Raw genomic sequence first — 21,510 nt, 5'->3', positions numbered from 1 at the left:
AGTAGGTGCTCAGTAAATATGATTGATTGCGAGAATCCAGAAAGAAACAGATCAGTAGCAACAGGTACGCAGGGACACAAACTCTGTATAATGCAGAAAGAAGCGGAACAGCAACCGGAGCAGGTGAGAATAGAATCCTGCCCATGGATTTTTTGAGCGCCAACTGCAGCAGCAGATGGTTTCTGTTATTCCTTGTTCCAATTGCTGCTACTTGGCTTCCACAGAATTATTACTTGTTGCATGTATTAAATTTCATTCATTCATTCAGTTGTATTGAGCGCTTACTGTGTGCAGAGCACTGTACTAAGCGCTTGGAAAGTACAGTTAGACAACAGAGACAATCCCTACCCAACAACAGGCTCACAGTCTAGAAGGGAGAGACAAGAAAACAAAAACAAAACAAGTAGACAGGCATCAATAGCATAAAAATAGATAAATAGAATTATAGATATATACACATCAGTAATAAAATAAATAGAATAATAAATAAAATAAGTGAATAAAATGCTTTTACAATTTGCCAGGCACTGTCCTGAGCCCTGAGAAAAGGTACAAGGTTGATGATTGAGACATAGTTCTTGGTTCATAGCCTTATAGGTAGACAAAATTGTTGATAGTCCCACAGGGAACAAATAGCATGATAAAGCAAACACTGTTAACAACAGCAGCAAAAATAAGAGCTCTAGAGTGTAAACTCGCTGTGGGCTGGGAATGTGTCTGCCAACTCTGTTGTATTGTCCTCTCCTAAGCACTTAGTACAGTATTCTGCACTCAGTAAGCGCTCAATAAATACCATTGAGTGATTACTGCTAAGGAAACCATATTCAAGCTCTTCATTACTGTGGCAGGGCTGTCCTTATTTCCATAATCATAACTTCAATCAGTCATTCGTATTTATTGAGCACGTACTGCATGCAGAGCCCTGTACGAAGTGTTCTCCCCAGAATTCTAATAATTTGGGAAGAGATACTGCAGCTCCAGCTTCTTCCTGTCCTGTTCAGACGGGACTTGACCTAGCGGACCTTGGCAGTGATGGCCGAGGGGGAAGGTGGCATTGTTCCACAAACCCCCAAACCCCATGAGAGCCTCAGCTCAGATCTGGTAAGTATTTCTGTTGGCATCTGTGTGAATGGGAGAGTTTCAGTGTCAGGGTGCGTGAGCCTTTTGGGGAAAAAAGTTCTTGGTGCAATGCAGTTGATAGGCCACAAATAATCTCCCATACCAAACTTGAAATGGATTCTGTTGACTATACAGTGCTTCATTATGGCACTTTGAACGGCTAGGGATTTGGGATTTGGACTGGAAAACTGAAATTTTTTTCAAAAGCCCATTTTTTTCCCCGCCCCCCCCCCCAGGATTTTCCAGTTGAACAAGCCATAATGGGAATAGCTGTACTTATTCTACAGGCTCCATTAAGTCAGCAGAAGCCATTGTTAAGTCTAGGTAAGTACATTTGAAAAAGGAATTTTTGAGGTTGAATTTCTGGTCACCAAGTAATTTGAACTGAAACCTGGTCACAAATATGAACGTGGTTCAGAGCTGGTGGGATTTTATGGATATTTTTTCTAATCGGTTTGTTTCCGGCAAACCTACGCAACTTAAGGTCTTTTTAATCACCAAAATGGGTAATTAATAAGTGCAGCCTTGTGCCTTTAAGACGACTCGCCAATCCGGCAGTGTCTGATAATAATAATGATGGCATTTGTTAAGCGCTTACTATGTGCGAAGCACTGTTCTAAGCGCTGGGGCGATACAAGGTGATCAGGTTGTCCCATGTGGGGCTCACAGTCTTCATCCCCATTTTACAGATGAGGTAACTGTGGCTCAGAGAAGTTAAGTGACTTGCCCAAGGTCACACAGCAGACATGTGGCAGAGCCGGGATTAGAACCCCGGCAGGTAATACATGCAGGTCAAGGTTTCTTTCTCTTTGGGTCTGGGGTGCCCTCCAGCTACCCATCCGTGCCTTTCTTTTCCACTGGAAGTTGAATGTTTTCACAGAAAAGACATTCATTTCCACACCTGCAAGCATGGTCTGTCTGTGGTTTCTCCCTTTCCTCCCCATCTCTGCTCTGGGTTCAAATCACCTCTGGATTCTGTCACCCCAGGTTAAACCAAGCATCCTCATTTCTAAATGTGATATTGGTTTTTCACTCCCGATATTTTGCTCCGGGTGACCAGCTTTTCAGCTCCTCTCTTATGCCGGATCCCACCACTCCCCAAGCTCAGCCCAGCTGCTGCTGATACCAGTACTGCAGATCGTCTCCTCCTCTGCCCCTGAGGACAGCATATCAGAGCAAGATGATGGCCCATCTAGGCACCATCTGGCTTTAAAGCTTTTGGAAATGATACAGCAAGAGAGTCCCAAAGAACCAAACCAATTGGTAACTATTCCTATTCTCTCTCTCTCTCTCTCTCTTCCCCCCCCCCCCCCCCTTTGGGTTTCTCATTGGGTTTCCCGGTACTCAGTTTCAGGGACAGCACCAGTTCAGAGCTGTGAACCAAATCGCTGTTGAATTTGAAGCAATAGAATCTGGCAATCTGATTTCCGTTCTAAGTGTGCTATTTTTAAAATGGCATTTGTTAAGTGCTACTATGTGACAAGCTCTGTTGTAAGCACTGGTGTAGATACAGGGTTATCGGGTTGGACACAGTCCCTGTGCCACCTGGGGCTCGTGGTCTTAGACATGTCTTTTGAAACTAACTGTCCTCATCAGTAACAGAGAGGGGGAAAACCATGGCGTTCTTTCAGTTGGAGCAGAAAATTTGTCTAAAATCTATCTTGGGAGTTGTTCATCTTTAAGCTTCTCTTACCTTTACACACATGCACCTACTCCAACTCATCCGTTGATAAATTCAAGAATAATAGCTGGTCACCATTGTGATTCAGTTATCTGGTTTACTGTTCTGACCCTTGAATTCACAATTAGCATTTACTAAGAGAAAGACCAACTTGAATACGTATTTGACAACTGGCTGTTCTCACCCCCTGAGTAAGGCTCCGTTTTTGTTCCCCTTTCTTGTTCTACATTCTCTCCCTTGGGGACCTCGGCCACTCCCATGGCTTCAGCTACAACCTCTGTGGATGGCTCCTAGGTCCGCCGCAGGGCTAGAGAGGTGGATTTGGGAGCCATCCACAGAGGAGGTTGCTGACTAGCCCTGACCCCTCTCCTCTTTTTCAGTCAATCAATCAGTGGTATTTATTGAGCACTTACTGTGGGCAGAGCACTTTACTAAGCACTGTACTAAGCACTTGGGACAGTACAGTATTTGAATTGTACTTTTCAAGTGCTTAGTACAGTGCTCTGCTCCCAGTAAGTGCTCAATAAATACTATTGAATGAATACAGTGCAACAGAGAGGGTAGACACATTCCCTGCCCACAGTGAGCTCACAGCCTAGAGGGGTAGACAGACACTGATATGAATAAATAAATTACAGGTATGCATTTTCTTGCATTTCATTCTTGCTTCCAAGACATCTTTACATGGATGTGTAGCCAGAATTAGTATTAGTATTAGTGCAGTCAAAAGGACTGTGGCTCGTTCTCGCCTGTCCCGACGTTGACCCCTGGCCCACGTTGTATCTCTGGCCTGGAATGCCCTCCCTCTTCAAATCTGCCAAACTAGCACACTTCCCCCCCCTTCAAAGCCTACTAAAAGCTCACCTCCTCCAGGAGGCCTTCCCAGACTAAGCCCCCCCTTTCCCCTGCCCCCCTTCCCCTCCCTATCGCCCCGACTCGCTCCTTTTGCTCTACCTCCATCCCACAGCACTAGTGTATATATGTACCTATGTATAATTCTACTTATTTATATTAATGCCTGTTCACCTGTTTTGATGTGTATATATCTATAATTCTATTTATATTGATGTTATTGATGCCTGTTTACTTGTTTTGATGTCTGTCTCCCCCCTTCTCGACTATAAGCCCATTGTGGGCAGGGATTGTCTCTCTTTGTTGCTGAATTGTACTTTCCAAGTGCTTAGTGCAGTGCTCTGCACACAGTAAGCTCTCAATAAATACGATTGAATGAAATGAATGAATGAATGAATAAGTGCTTAGTAAACACCATTGATTCGTTGTGCAATGGAATTATAGTATAACACCAAATTTAAGATGACCTTAAAACCTAATTGGAGACAGATGGGAAGGGGACAAAATATGAAGCATAAAGTGAATACCAACCTTTGGCCATTCTCTATGGTCCAGCTGCTGAAAAGCATAGCCTGGTGACCTGGAAGTCAGAGGGTGACCAGCGGGTCCTAATCCCATCTCTGCTATTTGCCTGCTGTGTGATCTTGGGCCAGCCACTTAACTTCTCTGTGCCTAATCACCTGTTCTTCCTCTGACTTAGACCGTGAGCCCAATGTGGGATAGGGACAGTGTCCAACCTGATTATTTTATATCTACCCCAGTGCTTGGCACATGGAAGTGCTTAACAAGTACCAAAGTTATAATTATTTATAGCTCTTCTTGTTGCTTTTTGTGAGCAGGGGCACTTTCAAGCACTTTGTTCCTGTGATGAGCTGCCCCCTCACCTCTCCTTGTCTGGCATAGTGATAAAAAAGATATGGGAGCAGAATGTGCGGTGCCTCAACTCCCAGAAACCTGTTTGCTTACACAGTTATTTACTTGATGATTTGAAGATGAAGCATTGTTTTTATGGCTTAAAATGCAAAAAAGAAAATGAGGTATACTTTCAAACCTTTACTTAGCTCCTGACTCCAACACTGCCTCCTCACTAATATGGTTTCCCCAGCTTCGAAATCCCTCCCCACATCAGACAGACCACAGCTTTCTCCACATTTAAATCCCTTCTAATATCCTTCCAATAAAGCTTTCCCCAATAAATTTCCTAACATCGTGAGTCATATCATCCTTTTAGCCAGCTCCAGTACATATGAACTTATTTGCAACTTTCTTAGTACTCGTCTTATCTATGAGTACTCATCTCTTTGTTTTTCTTTCCCCATTAGAGTGTCCTTGTGGACAACAAATGTTATTGGTTATTCTGTACGTCCATGCGCCTAGTATAGTGCAGTGTACCAAATAGCCACTCAATAAATGCAACTACTGCTATATACCATAGCCCCTGAAATGTTCGTTTTTCTTTCTGTAATAGGTGATGAGGATGGAAGAAGGACCCTAAAATTACTCTTTTTAATACTGGGTCAGTGAGATTTTATTTTGCAAGGAGCTGCAGCTACCCTCTTCAGAAAAGTAAAAATTTACTACATTCGTTGGTTGCCGCTCCCACTAAATCTGTCCGGAGTCTAGAAAAAACTTGCCATTGTGGCAACAGAGACCTTTGTTTAAAAACAAACAAAAAACCCCTCTGTTTTTCAATTCTCAATTCCTTTTAAAACCTGGTGTTATTTCTGATCTTTTACTAAAAGTGATAGCTGCTTTTAATGGGCCCAAAGTGGTTGATGAGTTAAAATCAGGTGAAGCCTTTTGCTTAAAGTGGAAGTATTTATAAATATGGTGTTTTGTTCTCAGAACTGGTTTGTTCTCAGTTTCTAGGAATTAAAAACAAAACTAGTCCTCCTTTAACTTGAAGAGAGAAGCATGGTATCCCCTGAGATTTGGAACTCATATTTAAAGCATCCTCATTAATGTTCAGCACAAAGTACAAAATTTTGAGCAGGGTTGTTAAAATTAAATTCTGAAGTGCTATTACACCTCTTTTTCTGAGAGACTGTTGGGGATGAAAGAATGAGCCAGCAGGAGAGAGACGGAAATGGTTGTTTTTTTGGAATAAAAGCTGCTTCCTGCTGTTAGATGGCAAGTAGAAGAAATGCATTTCCACAAAAGGAGTTCTGATCCTCACAAGATTTAGAAATAGCATGATTGAACTGGGGACTACAGAATGTGGTCATTTTTCCTCCCTGGTGATTAAAGCACTAAGATGTGCTCATTTCATGGTTTAAATGGAATTTGCCTAGAGTATTTGGGGGGAAGCTTAATACTTAGTCCTGAATACCTTGTAATTGTTAGTATTAGTCTTTACTGGTTGCTTGGTAGGTTTGCAGGAACCGAAAACTTAATCCTAAATATTTGCTAATAATAGTAGTATATTTGCTACGTACTTGGTTCCATACACTGTACTAAGCACTTAGGATGATTAAAACAGAACATTGACATATGCCCTACCCACAAGAAATTTACACTGTGATGGAGGGGAGACAAACGTAACTATTTACAGTTAGAGTTGTTAAGGTAAATAATTGAATGTATAGTCGAGGAAACATGTACAAAAGTGCTGAGGACAGTTTTAAATAAATACATAAGGATTGGAAAATGACTGGCCGCTTTGTATAGCTTGGGGGTCTGGGAATTAATTGGGGAAGACTCGATGGAGGAGGTGGGATTTCAAGAGGGTTTTGAATGTGGGGAAAGGCGTGGGCCATAGGATTTGGGCAGGAAAAGACTTCCAAACCGGGTGAGCAGCCTGAAAGAAGGAGTGGAAGTGGGGAAATCGGGAGAGGTATAGTTAGGTCGGCTGGGAAGGAACAAAGCCAGTGTGCAGGTGAATAGCGGATGAAGGAACAGAAAGGTAAAGTGGGGTGAGTTTCTGGGGAGTTGAAGCCTACTGTGAGGAGTTTTTGTTGGTCACAAAGCAACTCAGGAAGCAAGTCGAGGGTTTTGAAGAAAGGAGAGATGTGGGCCAAGCAGCACTTGAAGAAGATGGTCCCAGGGGAGCAGCATGGCCTAGTGGAAAAAGCACGGGCCTGGGAGTCAGAGGACCTGGGTTCTAATCCCGGCTCTGCCACTTGTCTGTTGTGTGACCTTGGGCAAGTCAGTTCACTTCTCTGTGTCTCAGTTGCCTCATCTGTAAAATGGGGATTAAGACTGCGAGCCCCATGTGGGACAGGGACTGTGTCCAACCCGATTTGCTCGTACCCACCCCAGCACTTAGTACAGTGCCTGGCACATAATAAATGCCACTGTTATTATGATCCGTGCAATAGTGGGGAGTGTAAATTAGAAGAGAGAGAGGCTAGAGGCAAGGAGTCTAGCCAAGCAACTGATGCAGTAGTCTAGCCACGATATGACTGGAGTATATTTTGGCAGAGGGGAAAAGGGCAGACTTGGGAGATATTGTGTTTGAAAGTCCAGTGGGATTTGGCAGTAGATTGAATTTGTGAATTGAGAAACAGTGAAGATTTATTCTGAGGTGTGGGCATCTGGGATGGGGAGGATAGTGTTGTTGTCGAGGCCATATTTTGAATATACTATTAAAGGTTCAAACTTAGTCTTCAATTTCAACTCAAGTTACTGGGAACTGTACATGTGAATAGACTACAGAATCTCAATCCATTAAATTTGGGGTACACAAACAAGAGTGTTCCAGGTTAATAGGTGTAATCTTGTTTGGTCAAAGCAGACTCTAACTGCTTAGGTATTGCATGGTTGAAATGAAATAGGAAAGCTTTCCTTTTACATTCGATTAAACAAATTCAAAATAAAATGTGGCAACCACGATTTTAGGGATTCTGATCAGTTGTGGATTCGAGGACTTCTTTCTGAACTGAGGAGTGTTTAAAGCTTATTGGTTCACTGTTTCAATCAACTCTTCCCAGATGTCTCCACTCCTTTTCTCGAGACTCCTCATGCGCCTCTCTATTCTCCAAAGGGCCTCATTAAAGACTAAAATTCTGAGTAGGAAGGTTGATGCACCACACATGTTGGGTAAAATTCCAGGAAACAAGTCCATTAGTTAGTGGGCCTAAGGTATTTGTTGTCATTTCAAAAGATTTCAAGTTACATAAAGTAATATGACTTAAAAGCATTTTTAAAGAAAGTGAATATGGCATTTTACTGAGAAACATAAAGCCATTGTTGATGAATGTGAATTTTTGTCTGTACCAATACTACTTAGAGCTTGCATGCCCTTTTTCATTTAAAACGTTTGGAAATTTCAGGGTCAGGTCTTGTATCTTTCAGGCTTGACACACTTTTTAGGGCAGAGAACCATCCGGAATGAAAATGAAAAGTTTTGGGCCAAAGGACTGTCTGTTCAGTTGGGCTTATTAGTAGTAAATTTGAGTGCTTTGTAAGTGGCTCCTTCCATAGGTGAATGTGAGTTTTTTGGTGATGCTGACTAGTCTCTGAAGTGATTTGCTCATCTGTGCTTGTTCCCCAATCCCATCGTGTCTGCTCTGGTGGAGGGCAGAATATCATTACTATCTACCAATCTTTGTAATATGGAGTTAAAATAGATTATGAGCTTGTATCTGATCTGATCTGATCTTGTATCTACACCAGTGCTTAGCACATAGTAAGTGCTTAAGAAAAACCATACAATATAGTAATTGCTAGCTGCTCAAGATGCAATTCCAAAGCAGTTTGCAAAATTTCCCCTTATATTTTCATTCATGGATAGATGTGTGGAGAGAGATTTGGTCAGTTGTTATTCATTGTATATTATTAGAATGAGGGAGAGGTTCAGAAAAAGAAGTACTGTTCTTTGGCTAACCTCCCTTTTTTTTTTTTTAAATTTGGCAGTTGCCTTGGAAGCTTTCTTTCCCCGTGACAAATATGTATGGATCGTTGTTTACCACCTGGCGGATCTTCGAACTCATGAAAGACGAGGCCAATGTGCGTGACTGGTTGTCTTCCATTAAATCATTGCTGCCTATCACTACTCAAGTTCCTGTACATGTTTATCTTCTTCTGGCTCACCTCCTGATTCAAGAAAATGGACCCAGTCTTCAGAACGTTCTGTGCGCCACCACAGAAATCGCTAAAGTTGATTCTTCTCAGGTATGGCCTGAAGCCACCTGTTGGTTGTTCTCTGCAGAAGAAATGTTGTTAATTTTTTTAAGAGCTTTTTGTTCTGGGTGAGGGGACCTGGGGATGAAAAGGTGCATGACCGGAATACCTTTAAGGACCTGGATCATTTTCCCTTTTCCAATTTGCCAAGCTCTAGTAGTAATGGTATTTATTGAGCACCTATTAGGTGCAAGCCTCTGTAATAAACACCAGAGAAGTACAAAACAAGCGATGCATTCCCTGCCCACAAGGAGCTTAGGTTCTAGCCTCCCTTTCCATTCCTAAACCATTCCTAAAATCCCATGAAACCTTTCCCAACTCCCTGAAAAGGGAGATAATTTCCCTCCATCTCCTCTTGTCAGAACATGCGAGTCCCGCCACCGGTCTCCCTTTGCTTTATCGATGCAAATTACTGTACTGATCATGTTAGTTATTAGAAACTCCTACACATGTGTGAGGACCTTTTGTCCTTGCTCTTGTCCTGGAGAGCGAGCTGATCCAGGGATCTTTTGGGGAGGAACTTGCAGGGGTTCCTGGGAGAGATCTGGCTCCCCATAGCTGGGTAATCCTCAGGCCTCCCCGGTGAGCCGGTGACAGATCTCCTCCCGGCTCCCCATGATCGGTTCACACGAGAAAGAGCAGAGGGCAGACCATGTCATCTGGGGAGAGCCCAACTTTCAGTGATGAAAAGGAGGAGTAGTAATAATAATGATAATCATGGCATTTGTTAAGCCCTTACTATGTGCAAGGCACTGTACTCAGTGCTAGGGTAGATACAAGCAAATCGGGTTGGACCCAGTCCCCCCACGTGGGGCTCACTGTTTCAATCCCCATTTTGCAGATGAGGGAACTGAGGTAGAGAGAAGTGAAGTGACTTGCCCAGGGTCACACAGCAGGCAAGTGGCGGAGCCGGGATTAGAACTCAGAACCTTCTGACTCCCAGGCCCGTGCTCTATCTGCTATGTGAACCAACAAGATTTAGTAATAGATTGAATATGGGTTCAGTGAGAGAGAGGAGTCAAGGATAATGCCAAAGTTACAGGCTTGTGAGACAGGAAGGGTGGTGGTACTATCTACAGTGATGGGCAAGTCGGGGGCAGGACAGGGTTTGTGTGGGAAGTTGCATTCTGTTTCAGACATGTTGTTTGAGGTCATGGCAGGACATCCAAGTACAGATGTCTTGAAGGCAGGCGGAAATGTGAATCTGCAGAAAGAGAGAGAGATCAGGGCTGGAGATGTAGATTTGGGTATCATCCATGGTAGTTGAAGTCTTGGGAACAAATGAGTTTTCCAGGGGAGTGGGTGTAGAGATGGAGAATAGAAGGGTTCCCAGAACTGAACCTTGAGGGGCACCAACATTCATTCATTCATTCATTCAATCGTATTTATTGAGCGCTTACTGTGTGCAGAGCACTGTACTAAGCGCTTGGGAAGTACAAGTCGGCAGCATATAGAGACGGTCACTATCCAACAATGGGGGTGGGAGGCAGAGGAGGAGCCTGCAAAGGAGACTGTGAATGAGTGGCCAGAAGGATAGAAGGGAAACCAGGAGAGGACAGTGTCATTAGTGAAACCGAAGTTGGGTAATGTTTCCAGGAGAAGGGCGTGGTTGACAGTGTTGAAGGCAGCCGAGAGATGGGGAGGATTTAGGATGGAGTAGAGGCTGTTGGATTTGGCATGAGGGAGAGCATTTGTGACCTTTGAGAGGGCAGTTTCAGTGGAGTGAAGGGGACAGAAACCAGATTGGAGGGGGTTAAGGGAAGAATTGTATTTATTCCAGCACTTAGAGCAATGCTTGGTACATAAGTAAGTGCTTAACAAATATTATTATTGGTATCATTGAACCAGGGTAATGGAAATAGGAGTGAGAGGAAGGGGTGGATCAGGGTATATCGTGGGGGAAAAATTGTCAGGATTTAGAGTCAGTGATTCTGCAGTATAGTTCAAGTCATTTAAACTTTATGGTTCAGGTTTCCTTACATGCAGTATGGGCATAATAATACTTTTCAAAAGAATTCAAATCACTTTACAGCCATTAAGGTTAACAGGAATGTTAATGGCTGTAAAGTGCTTTGAATTCCTTTGAAGAGGTTTCAAATAATACAGAAATGCATTGTTAACACTGGATAGTTATACTACTAAACAGTTAATATAATGTCATCGGCATTTTCTTTTTTTAAAAAGATTTCTAGTTTCAGAAATACTGTGAGTATTTAAGAAAATGTAGTGGGTTTTCAGTCCTGCCCCACTCCTCTTGTGGAATTTTCTTTGTACATGGTTGAGCCCAAGCAGCTTTTTCTTTTTAAGAGCTTTAAGTTTTTGGTTACTGTTAGGGGCTAAGGGAGATAAAGGAGGGCTCTTCTTGAATTTTCTGGGGAATGATTGAAAAACAGCATGCAAAATGAACTTCTGTGGCACACTTGAAGGTTGCATTGTTTGAAAAAACAGTTTTCAACATGATGTAAGTGCCAACTTCCCATCCTACTATAAATTAATCCGCATTATATTTCAATGGGGAATATTAACTGCATTTCTCCTGAAGAGATCAATCCACACTTTTCAGAAACGGAGTGCCCCCCCCCCCCCCCCACCAAATTCTGTTGATATAATAAATCATTCAACCTGCCTTTTCAAGTTCCCTTAAGGGACATTTGATGTCTTTATAGTTATCTCCCTATTATCTATTATCTTGTTAGGGCCATTCAGATTGCATGCCCTACTCAAGAACAGTAAATGCCTCTAAAATCTGATTGAAGTTAGGTAACAGTCCAGTGAAATTTGTGTAGCTCTAAATATTCTGAGCTCAATGTTGATTTCTTTCAGGAAAAACTCACTTAGAACCTGGGTTCAGGGATGACAGCTTAACTCTAGGCAACAAAAGCAGGTTGTTAATAGAGGGTCCTTAAAGAGAAGCCAGTACAAAATGTGTTATAGTAGTTGGTTTAGCGGAGGCCAATCTCTAACCCCCTCTGTGGTGTACCCCAACCTCTCATCCCTCCATGTTATTCTTGCTGAGTTCCCAGTGAAGTATCCTGCTGCCTGAAGGATTAAGTCTGTGGTCAGGATCACACCTCTTAAGGGACTTTTGGATAATAATGCAAATGCACTCAGATCACCCAGGTTGACCTCTGATATTTCAGGGACAGTGAGAGCCTCTGGTGTGACCACAGGTCATTCACACTGCCCTCTAGAGAGTAGCATGAGGTTTTGAAGCGATGGACATTTAGGATTCAAAAAGATTACTTTTTGTCGACCTGTGGACTACCCACAAGCAAAGGGAAAAAATGTGACTTCAGATCAGGGAAATCTGTAGGCATGCATGCCTAGTGTTCAGCGCTTATTTATCGTAAAGTTGATTTTTTTTTGTATTTAGGTAGACCGGATTGCTCCGGATCAACCAATATTAAAGTTTGGTTGATTCCTTAGACTGGCTGCCTTCCAAATGGTGTATTTTTTTTTTCCTTTGGCGAACATTGATGTTATTGACTTGTTTCTGAAATCGACTGGGTTCCTTGCTAGTTGAAGTGCTCTTTAAAACCGAAGGGGGTTCCTAACACCCAACTGTCTAGCTGAGAAAAAATGCAGGGTTTGGTGTAATTCAGGTTTAGTGCAGTGCCTCTCTCTCCACTATTCTTCCTTGCCTTTAATTCTTATGCCCTTTTGATACTTATTTCCCACTTGCATGTTTTCAGTGCAGCATAAAACATTCCATATGACTGGTTCAAAGCTAATCATTCACTGGTCCTTCTTTCATGCCCAGAGAGTATAGCAGACGACCATCATCCCAAGCAGAGATTTCAGATTCCTGTTTCAGCTGCTTATTGGAGCCACAAGCAATATTCCAACATGGAAAATGTGTAAAATATGTGACCTTTCGTAATGTCTATGACACCCCCTGTGAGGAAAGGGGGGGAAATACATTATGCTAAAAAGGAACAAAAAGGCAAGCCAACTAAAAAAGCCTTTGGACACGGTGCTACTTAGCTCTATTGTAGTTGAGTCTCATGAATAGTCTACCCCCTGAAGTCAGCGGCTTACCCGGCTCACCATACAAGCAAAAGGAGACCAGAAAGAACAGTACTTTAAGGAAGAGCTCTGCAGATACGTGCTGTTGTTTCCGTAACCATAACATTGATTATGTTTGGGAGTAAACTTCGGATGAGTGTATCAGCATGAGACAAGTAAACAAAGAGAAACAGAAAAATTACAAACCGAAGCTAAAGGTACATCTACCTCATTCTGTGGCGACATATTTATTTGGGCATTAAAAACCCCATGTAGCCATATGTTGGCCAGAAAGCTGTTATCTAGGACTTGGATCTTACGGCCCTTCTGTGTAGTCGTATTCATTAAATGAGGAGCACCTGCTTTGACTTCAGGCTTGCTTTCTTGAGTTTTCTGCCTCAGCGTGATTCAGCCATTACGGGGCGGAATATCTTGTTCGGGTCCGGCCGTTGAATCGTATAAATCGCATCTGCACTAAGAGGTGCAAGGTGATTTAAGAGACTCAGCCTAGATTTCTTCCAGAAAAAGAGGGTTTATTTGAATTTGCAAGCACAAGTCCATGGCACTTGGACACTTTCCAGCACATTGATATGGGTGGGTCGTATAACCCTGTTGCCTGATAGGGCTAATGGAATAAAGCCCAACAGTTGCTCTCTAGATTACTATGCGGTGTACTGTACCGTGGAAGTAGAGCAGTGATGGTGGAGGGAGTGGGATTAGTGCCAACCAGCCTCACCCACTAAAGTTCATTCAATAACCCTGTATTCTACTGATAACTGTGCTCTTTTTTTCCTATTTATTGCATGCTTTTAATTTGTGCCTGCTTGTACACCTCCCCCCCCGCCCCCCCCCCGCCCCACGGAGACTGTAAGGCTGTAGGAGACTGTGCCTTTTACTTCTCTGGAATGTTCCCAAACACATTAATGCCTACTTAACAAGTGTCTTGTTGAAAAAAGAGTAAAATGTTTGGCCCCCTACTGAGAGGGCCATATATATATATATATATATATCTATATATGGAAGAAGGCTAGGGCTAACTACTTCCGTATTTTGACCAATTAAACTCTATGGATACACTACTGGAACAATTGCTGATGGAAGTGAGGCATTCTGGGAGAGATGTGTCCATGGCATCGCTAGGGGTTAGAGACGACTCGACGGCATAAGACACAATATATATATATACACATATATATACATATATATATGTAAATATATGGTTTAGGTATATTAACATCAGATTGTAAACTTTGTTGACTTGCTACATAGTTGACTTGCTACCATATTATTGTCTGTATTCTTTCTATGTTCTTTGTATGGATTTTTATTCATTTCTCTATACAATATAAATTGTTTACTGAAGGCATCTAATTTTGTATATACTTGTCTAGCCCATAAATTGAAACCAAAGTAACAGCAAACTCCCCGAGTACAAAGTAGCTCAGCATAATACTCTAATATCTCACATCTGTGCCCTCATACAGTTACCTCGACACTATTTTCAATTTATTTTTTGTCTTCCAATTTTCTTTCTTAACTCCCCTCTCTCTCTCTCTCTCTCTCTCTCTCTCTCTCTCCCCCTCTCTCTCTTTCCCCCTCCCTCCCTGCCTCTCCCTCTCCCTCCCTCTCTCTCTCCCTCTCTCTCTCTCTCTCTCTCTCTCTCCCTCTCTCTCTCTCTCTCTCTCTCTCTCTCTCTCTCTCATCGAGTTTCAAGTGGCAGTAGTGACTAAATAATTCCTTAAATGGAATTGCAGTTCTTGGGGGTGGGAATCAAAAGTTGGCAGGTGTTTCTGAAGAGGTTTATAGAGTATTAATTGAAAGCAGCTCCATCTAAATTCTTTTGGGCAGGAATTTGGGACTTTGGGAATTTGTAACAATTCTTTTCTTGGCTACTTTTCACATGCCTTGCTTGAGGTCTTCATTGAGGTTAAAAAAAGCACATTTGCTGATTTGGTCATATTGTAGGAAAATATATAAGAACTCAATTGCAGGGAATGCCATTGAGTGGTTGGGTTTGTTTTATGTTATTTGTAGAATCATAGAAAAGGGCACGACCACATCCAGTAATAATAATAATAATGATGGTAGTTGTTAAGCACTTACTATGTGCCAAGCACTGTTCTAAGCGCTGGGGGAGGTACAAGATAATCAGGTTGTCCCACATGGGGCTCACAGTCTTCATCCCCATTTTCCAGATGAGGTAACTGAGGCCCAGAGAAGTGAAGTGACTTGCCCAAAGTCACACAGCTGACAAGTGGCAGAGCTGGGATTAGAACCCATGTCTTCTGACTAATCCAAGCCCGCACTCTTTCCACTGAGCCATGCTGCTTCTCTACAATAAACTACAGTGCCCAGTGCTTAGTACAGTGCCTGGCACATAGTGCTTAACAAATACCATAATTATTATTCATTATTATTATTATTTATCCAGTGTTACTCTGGTTCTGAAAACAGTTATGTAGTTTTAGCTTGTGAGCTGACAGCGGCAAGTTTTCATAAAATCCGAAATCAACAATTGGTGATGGATTTATGGCTTTTAATAGCAGTCGCAATAGCATGTATCGAGCACGGATTGAGTGAAATGCCCTTTATTAAGGGCCTGGGAAATACAAAACAAAGACGACACATTCCCTTCCCACAAAGCTTATATTCGGCATTCAGAGCAAGAAATTATTTCACAACAAACGTATGGATGCAGTCTCATCAAGGAGTGTCATCTTCAAACACACAAAAAATGTCTAATACTTCTTAGACCCTGAGAAAATTACTAAGGAGGAAACAAGACCTGGCTCTTCCCCAGAAGAGTTTGCACTCCAGTAGGAGAGGCAAGATTAATTCAAATATACATTGTAAAAGTAGGCGAAAATAATTGACATGTAATAATAACAATAATACTTGTGGTATTTGTTATATGTGCCAGGCACTGTACTAAGCACTGGGGTAGATACAAGGTAATCAGGTTGAACACAGTCCCTGTACCACTTGGGGCTCACAATCTTAATTCCCATTTTACAGATGAGGTAACCAAGGCACAGAGAAGCGAAGCGACTTGCTCAAGGTCACACAGGCAGACAAGTGGCAGAGCTGGGATTAGAACCCAGGTCCTTCTGACTCCCAGGCCCATGCTCTGTCCACTAGGCCACACTACTTCTCTGAGGCATCTGTTACCCCTCATGGCTATACATTCAACTTAATAACCTAAAGAAACTTTCTCATTCCTCTGACTTACTCTAGATTGGGTTCAATTAATTAGTGAATACCTTCACATCTTGTCCAACTGAAGTTCTACTTCCTCATATACTCAAGACATTTTTCCGGTTGAGGAATACCGTTATACATATATATCTTTGACTTGCTTATAGCCAATGAAGAGGATACTTCTCCTAGGATAATACTCTCGAGCTGGACATTGTACTTGAAACTTGTGTAAAATCTTGAAGCTCCTCGTGGGCAGGGAAGGTGTCTACAAACTCTGTTCTTTTGTACTCTCCCAAGTTCTTAGCACAGTACAGTACAGCCTAGTGGCAAGAGCATGGGCTTGGGAGTCAGAGGATGTGGATTCTAATCCCGGCTCCGCCACTTGTCTGCTGTGTGACCTTGGGCAAGCCACTTCACTTCTCTGTGCCTCAGTTACCTCATCTGTAAAATGGGGATTAAATCTGTGAGCCCCATGTGGGACAACCTGATTACCTCGTATCTACCCCAGCGCTTAGAACAGTGCTTTGGCATGTAGTAAGTGCTTAACAAATACCCCAATTATTATTATTATTACCCCGCACACAGTAAGTGTTCAATAAATACCATTGATTGATGCACCTTTAAACCCTTCTTAATTGTATCACCTGATTTAGTAGTTTGGTGACTAATCTAACTTGAGGCAATGTGGTTCATTGGGAGTTTTGAATCCTGCCATATCAGCTGGTTGCTCAACCATTTCCATGTCCCTATCACTCTTCTTTTGCCCATTTGTCCCTCCTGGACATGGGTAACTGGTGACTGAGATTTTCACCCAACAGCTCTTCCGTTCTTTGATGGTCATACATATTGGGAAGAGACCCTAATTTCAAAAGAGAACAACGTTTTCTTCACTTTAAAGAGTTTTGCTCATTTAAAAAAAAATGTTGGCCGAAACACTTTATGGTGAGACCAGGGTGGATTTGATTTAATGTTTATGATCCTGGCTCAGCCTAAACTGGTTTACTGTAACAGTCTCCTTACCCCAAGCCTCTCCCCTATTCTGAGTTATAAAAATGTGGTACATGCAATGGTACGGAAGATAAATCATTACATGTGTCATATTTTTCTAACCCTGTTAAGGAACACATTATCCTCCTCTTCTTCCCCCACCCAACTCCCTGACTTTTTCCTCACATGAAATAAAACCTCCTAACAATTGGTTTCAGTGCTGTTTCCATCATACATGTCGACTCTCTTCTCTCATTCTCTCCCAGGCTGTACTCTTAACTCTTCTCCAAATAGCTTATTTTGCTTCTGACTCCTGTTTCTGACCCATTGCTCGCCCCTATTCCTCTTGCCTGAAAGTCCCTCCCCGCCACAAATCCACCAAACCACAAACCACAGAGAAGCAGCATGGCTCAGTGGAAAGAACACGGGCTTTGGAGTCAGAGGTCATGGGTTCAAATCCAGGCTCTGCCACTTGTCAGCTGTGTGACTTTGGGCAAGTCACTTAACTTCTCTGTGCCTCAGTTACCTCATCTGTAAAATGGGGATTAAGATTGTGAACCCCACATGGGACAACCTGATCACCTTGTATCCTCCCCAGCGCTTAGAACAGTGCTTTGCACATAGTAAGTGCTTAATAAATGCTATCATTATTATTATTATCCCTCCCCACCTTTGAAGGCATCTAGAAAGCCCAGCCACACTTAGTACAATGATCTGTACACGGTAAGGACTCCATAAATTCCATTGATTCATCTACATCTTCCAGGTCATGCCATCTCACCAGCCATCCCAGCATTTTGTGTAAACAGGTTTCTCCTGCCAACCACAACTTTTCCAGCTGGGTTTTTAAGTGCCCATGCTCAATTTTCTGTGTGCTAATTTGGCTACCACAATGTACAGTTCAAGTAACCACCGTTTTTCATGCATGTGATAACATTACACTCAGTTCTTCAGTTAATCACGTGTTTTCACTCTGTGCTGGCGGGGGAGCCTGGGTTTAGCGAGCTCCAAGATAAAGCTCATTGTGCTTTGGGGAATCCCAGGCAGGGGAAGCTGATACCAAGGTGGTGGGGACAGAGACCCTGAGTTGAATAAAGCACCCTCTTGCAACCCCTGACTTCCCCCTGCCACTGGGCCCTGGCTTGGAATGCCACCTGTGTGCCTCAGAGACTTGCTGTCAGGGGCACCTCACAGCCCGGCCCTGGCTAAAGAAAAACTCTGGGCCACCCCGCTAAAGATTGTTTCCCCAGTATCCCCCAACCCACGCCCAGAGTCCAAGGATTGTACTCCCTTTTTACCAAAGGAGGTAAATAATTCCTTGATGTTTAAACAAAAAATCAAACTTTAAAAAGCACTCTTTTATTTCTGAATGGAGAATCAGAGGAGCCATGTAAAAATACAACTCAGAATGGCTGCTACAGGTGCAGAGAGAGGAGAGAGGCATAAAAAATAAATAAATTGTGGTATTCGTTAAGTACTTACTATGTGCCAACTACTGTTCCAAATGCTGGGGTAGATACAGGATAATCGGGTTGAATACAGTTCCTGCCACACAGGGGAATCACAATCTTAATCCCCATTTTACAGATGACGGAACTGAGGCACAGAGAATTTAAGTGATTTGCCCAAGGTCATGTGATAGACATGTGGCAGAGACTGAATTAGAACCCAAGTTTTCTCTGTCCCAAACCCATGCTCTTTTCACTAGGCTAGATTTAACTCTGCAGATGTGTGGTGGCCACTTTGATAAGGCGGTCTGGTGTGGGCTCCATCTTAAATAGCTGCCAATTGGCAGGGTTGAAAGCCCCTGCTGCATGCCACTTTGAATCAACTGCTTACCTTGCTTGCAACCTGAAGTTGGCCCTGAGTACTGAAGCTGATTTTCACTGCAACTTGTACAGTATATAACTAACATATTTAGAATACTTCCCCTCCCACAAACATTCCCTAATAATAATAATTGTGGTATTAAGCTCTTTCTATGCACCAAGCACTGTACTAAGCCCCAGGGTTGAAACAACCAGGTCAGACACAGACCTTGTCCCACACGGCCCTCACAGTTTAAGCAGGGGAGAGAACAGATATCAAATCCTTGTTTTACAGCTGAGGAAAGTGAGGCACAGAGGAGTTAAGTGACATGTGCAAGGTCACACAGCAGGCATGTGGCTCAGCGATGATCGGAACCCAGGTCATCTGACTCCCAGGCCAGTACTCTTTCCAGGGTGCTTCCTGTGGCCCAGTGGAAAGATAATTTTGCCAGGTAGCTCCCAACATTCTTTACCTCATACCAGCTGCATTTACCTTCAGGGACCCAATGCCCACTGTTGGCAAGGGAAACCTGTGTGTCTGTTGCATTATTTATATATCTTTTAAATCATTTGGATCTTTACTGTCACCCTTTTATCTAGTCTACATTTGGCCACTTGGGCCTGCTTGTCTCCTCCATTACATGGTAAATTCCTCTAGGGCGCAGGTTGTCTGGTATTTCTTTTGTATGTTTCCAAGTGGGCTGGCAGCATGGTATCAAGCTCCAGACCAAACTAAAGATCTCTAGAGCTCTGTAGTGTTTTCCACCTTTTCTATAGCTGTGAGACCAGGATTCCACACAACTGGTGTCCTTTTATCCACCCCAGCATGTAGTACAGTGCCTGGCACATAAGCGCTTAACAAATACCATAATTATTGTTGTTATTATCCACCCTCAGCTCCTAGAGCAGTTCCAACAGCCTCAGGGTTATCCTCAATAGCAAATAGTAAAGGCAGGATCATAGACAAGTAGTTCTGGAACCAACTATGGTCACCTCAACACAGCCACACTGGGTGGAACATAGGAGAGTGAGTGACAGCAGGATGACTAAACAACTGGGATTTTTTGTTTGTTTTTTCGGGGGAGGAGTTTGTGGTATTTGTTAAGCACTTACTATGCACGGGCACTGTACCAAGCACTGGGTTAGATACAAGGTTGGATACAGTCCATGTCCCACATGGGGCTCACAGTCTTAATTCCCATTTTACAGATGAGGTAACAGGCATAGAGAAATTAAGTAACATGCCCAAGGTTATTCAACAGGCAAGTGGTAGAGCTGAGATTAGAACCCAGGTAGAGCCGAGAGTAGAACCCAGGTCCATCTGACTCCTAGGGCCATGCTCTATCCACTAGACTACACTGCTTTTCTGTATTATATGGAGTGCTGAAATTAGGAAGCCTAAAACCTAAACTTTCAGGACATATCCAGGAAAATGTCAGACTACATACATACCGGATGAAAACTGGGATGTTACTTGCCAAGGATAGACCAGCATGGCATACATGGCCTAATGTTATCAAGGAAAGAAATGGCCTTTTTGGAGCAAAAGCTTCATAAGGAGCAAGAGACAAGGAGGCAAAAGTAAAAATAACATCAGTTGCTCTGAACATGGCAACACATCAAGGGATGACCTTTTTGTGTGCACAATCAATCAATCAATCACATTTATTGAGCACTTTCCTCCCCTCCTCTTACTTATTTTCTTTCTTTCTTTCCCTCATTTTTCTTTTCCTTCTTTCTCTTCTTTCTTTCTTTCCCTCATTTTTCTTTTCCTTCTTTCCCTTCTTTCTTTCTTTTGTCTTTTCCTCTTCCTTTTCCTCTTTCTTTTCCTTTCTTTTCCTTTCTTTCTTTTCCTCTTTCTCTCTTCCATTTTCTTTCCTTTTTTCTTTTCCTTCTTTACCTTCTTTCATCTTTCTTTTCCTCTTTCTTCCTTTTCCCCTTCCCCCCTTCATCCCTCCCTCCCTCCCTCCCTTCCTTGTGTCCTTCCTTCCTTCCTTCCTTCCTTCCTTCCTTCCTTCCTTCCTTCCTTCCTTCCTTCCTTCCTTCCTTCCACTAAGATAAACTATGCTACAAGTAGAAGGAAGCAAGTGCTCGTAAAGATACGGACTTAAGTGCTATGGGATTGGCATGAGGACCCATGCACTTTGATGATGCAAAGGTGTTGAAGTAGCAGTAATGAGTGAATAAGGTGGGGACATGAGAGAATACTCAGGGAAGGCCTCCAGGAGGAGAGGTCATTTCAGGAGGACTTTAAAGATGGAGAGAGCCATGGTGCGCCAGATGGGAGGGAAGAGGGAGTTCCAGGCAGAAGGGAGGGTGTGATCAAGAGGTTAGCAATGGACACGTGTGCAACAGTGCTCAGTCAGTCAACCATATATACTGAGAGCTTACTGTGTGCAGAGAACCGTGCTAAGCACTTGGGAGAGTACAATATAGCAGACACGTTCCCTGCCCACAGTGAGCTAAGGACTGGAGTGAATAAAAGGTAAATAGATTTCCCTGTCCATGTCCATGGGGCACATGGTGTAAGTGGTGGGTTGAAGAATGAGAGCCTAACAACAATAAATTACAAAATCAACAATTCAAGATAACTGTATGAAAGCACGTAGCTAAGTCGAGTTCTTGGAAAGAGGAGTCCTCATACTCCTCAAGGGTAGAGGCCCAGTCTCTATTTCCTAACTACGGCCATCAATGGTATTTATTGAGTGTTTACTGTGTGCAGAGCACTGTCCTAAGTGC

General features: G+C 42.8%; 1 protein-coding gene across 2 annotated transcripts in view; it reads left to right on the top strand.

Moving 5' to 3' along the window:
- FOCAD (focadhesin) overlaps positions 1–21,510 on the top strand; it is a 197,111-nt gene that overhangs the window by 50,585 nt on the left and 125,016 nt on the right. For both annotated transcript variants that reach the window (XM_038770570.1, XM_038770571.1), the window contains exons 9-11: positions 1,356–1,443; positions 2,180–2,382; positions 8,507–8,764. In XM_038770570.1, coding sequence (XP_038626498.1) covers positions 1,356–1,443; positions 2,180–2,382; positions 8,507–8,764 — 549 coding nt within the window. The remainder of the gene's footprint in view (positions 1–1,355; positions 1,444–2,179; positions 2,383–8,506; positions 8,765–21,510) is intronic.

Source organism: Tachyglossus aculeatus, chromosome X2 (assembly GCF_015852505.1).
Source record: "Tachyglossus aculeatus isolate mTacAcu1 chromosome X2, mTacAcu1.pri, whole genome shotgun sequence".
NCBI lineage: Eukaryota > Metazoa > Chordata > Mammalia > Monotremata > Tachyglossidae > Tachyglossus > Tachyglossus aculeatus.
The sequence above is the reverse complement of the archived record's forward strand: the minus strand, read 5'-3'. Positions and strand labels throughout refer to the sequence as shown.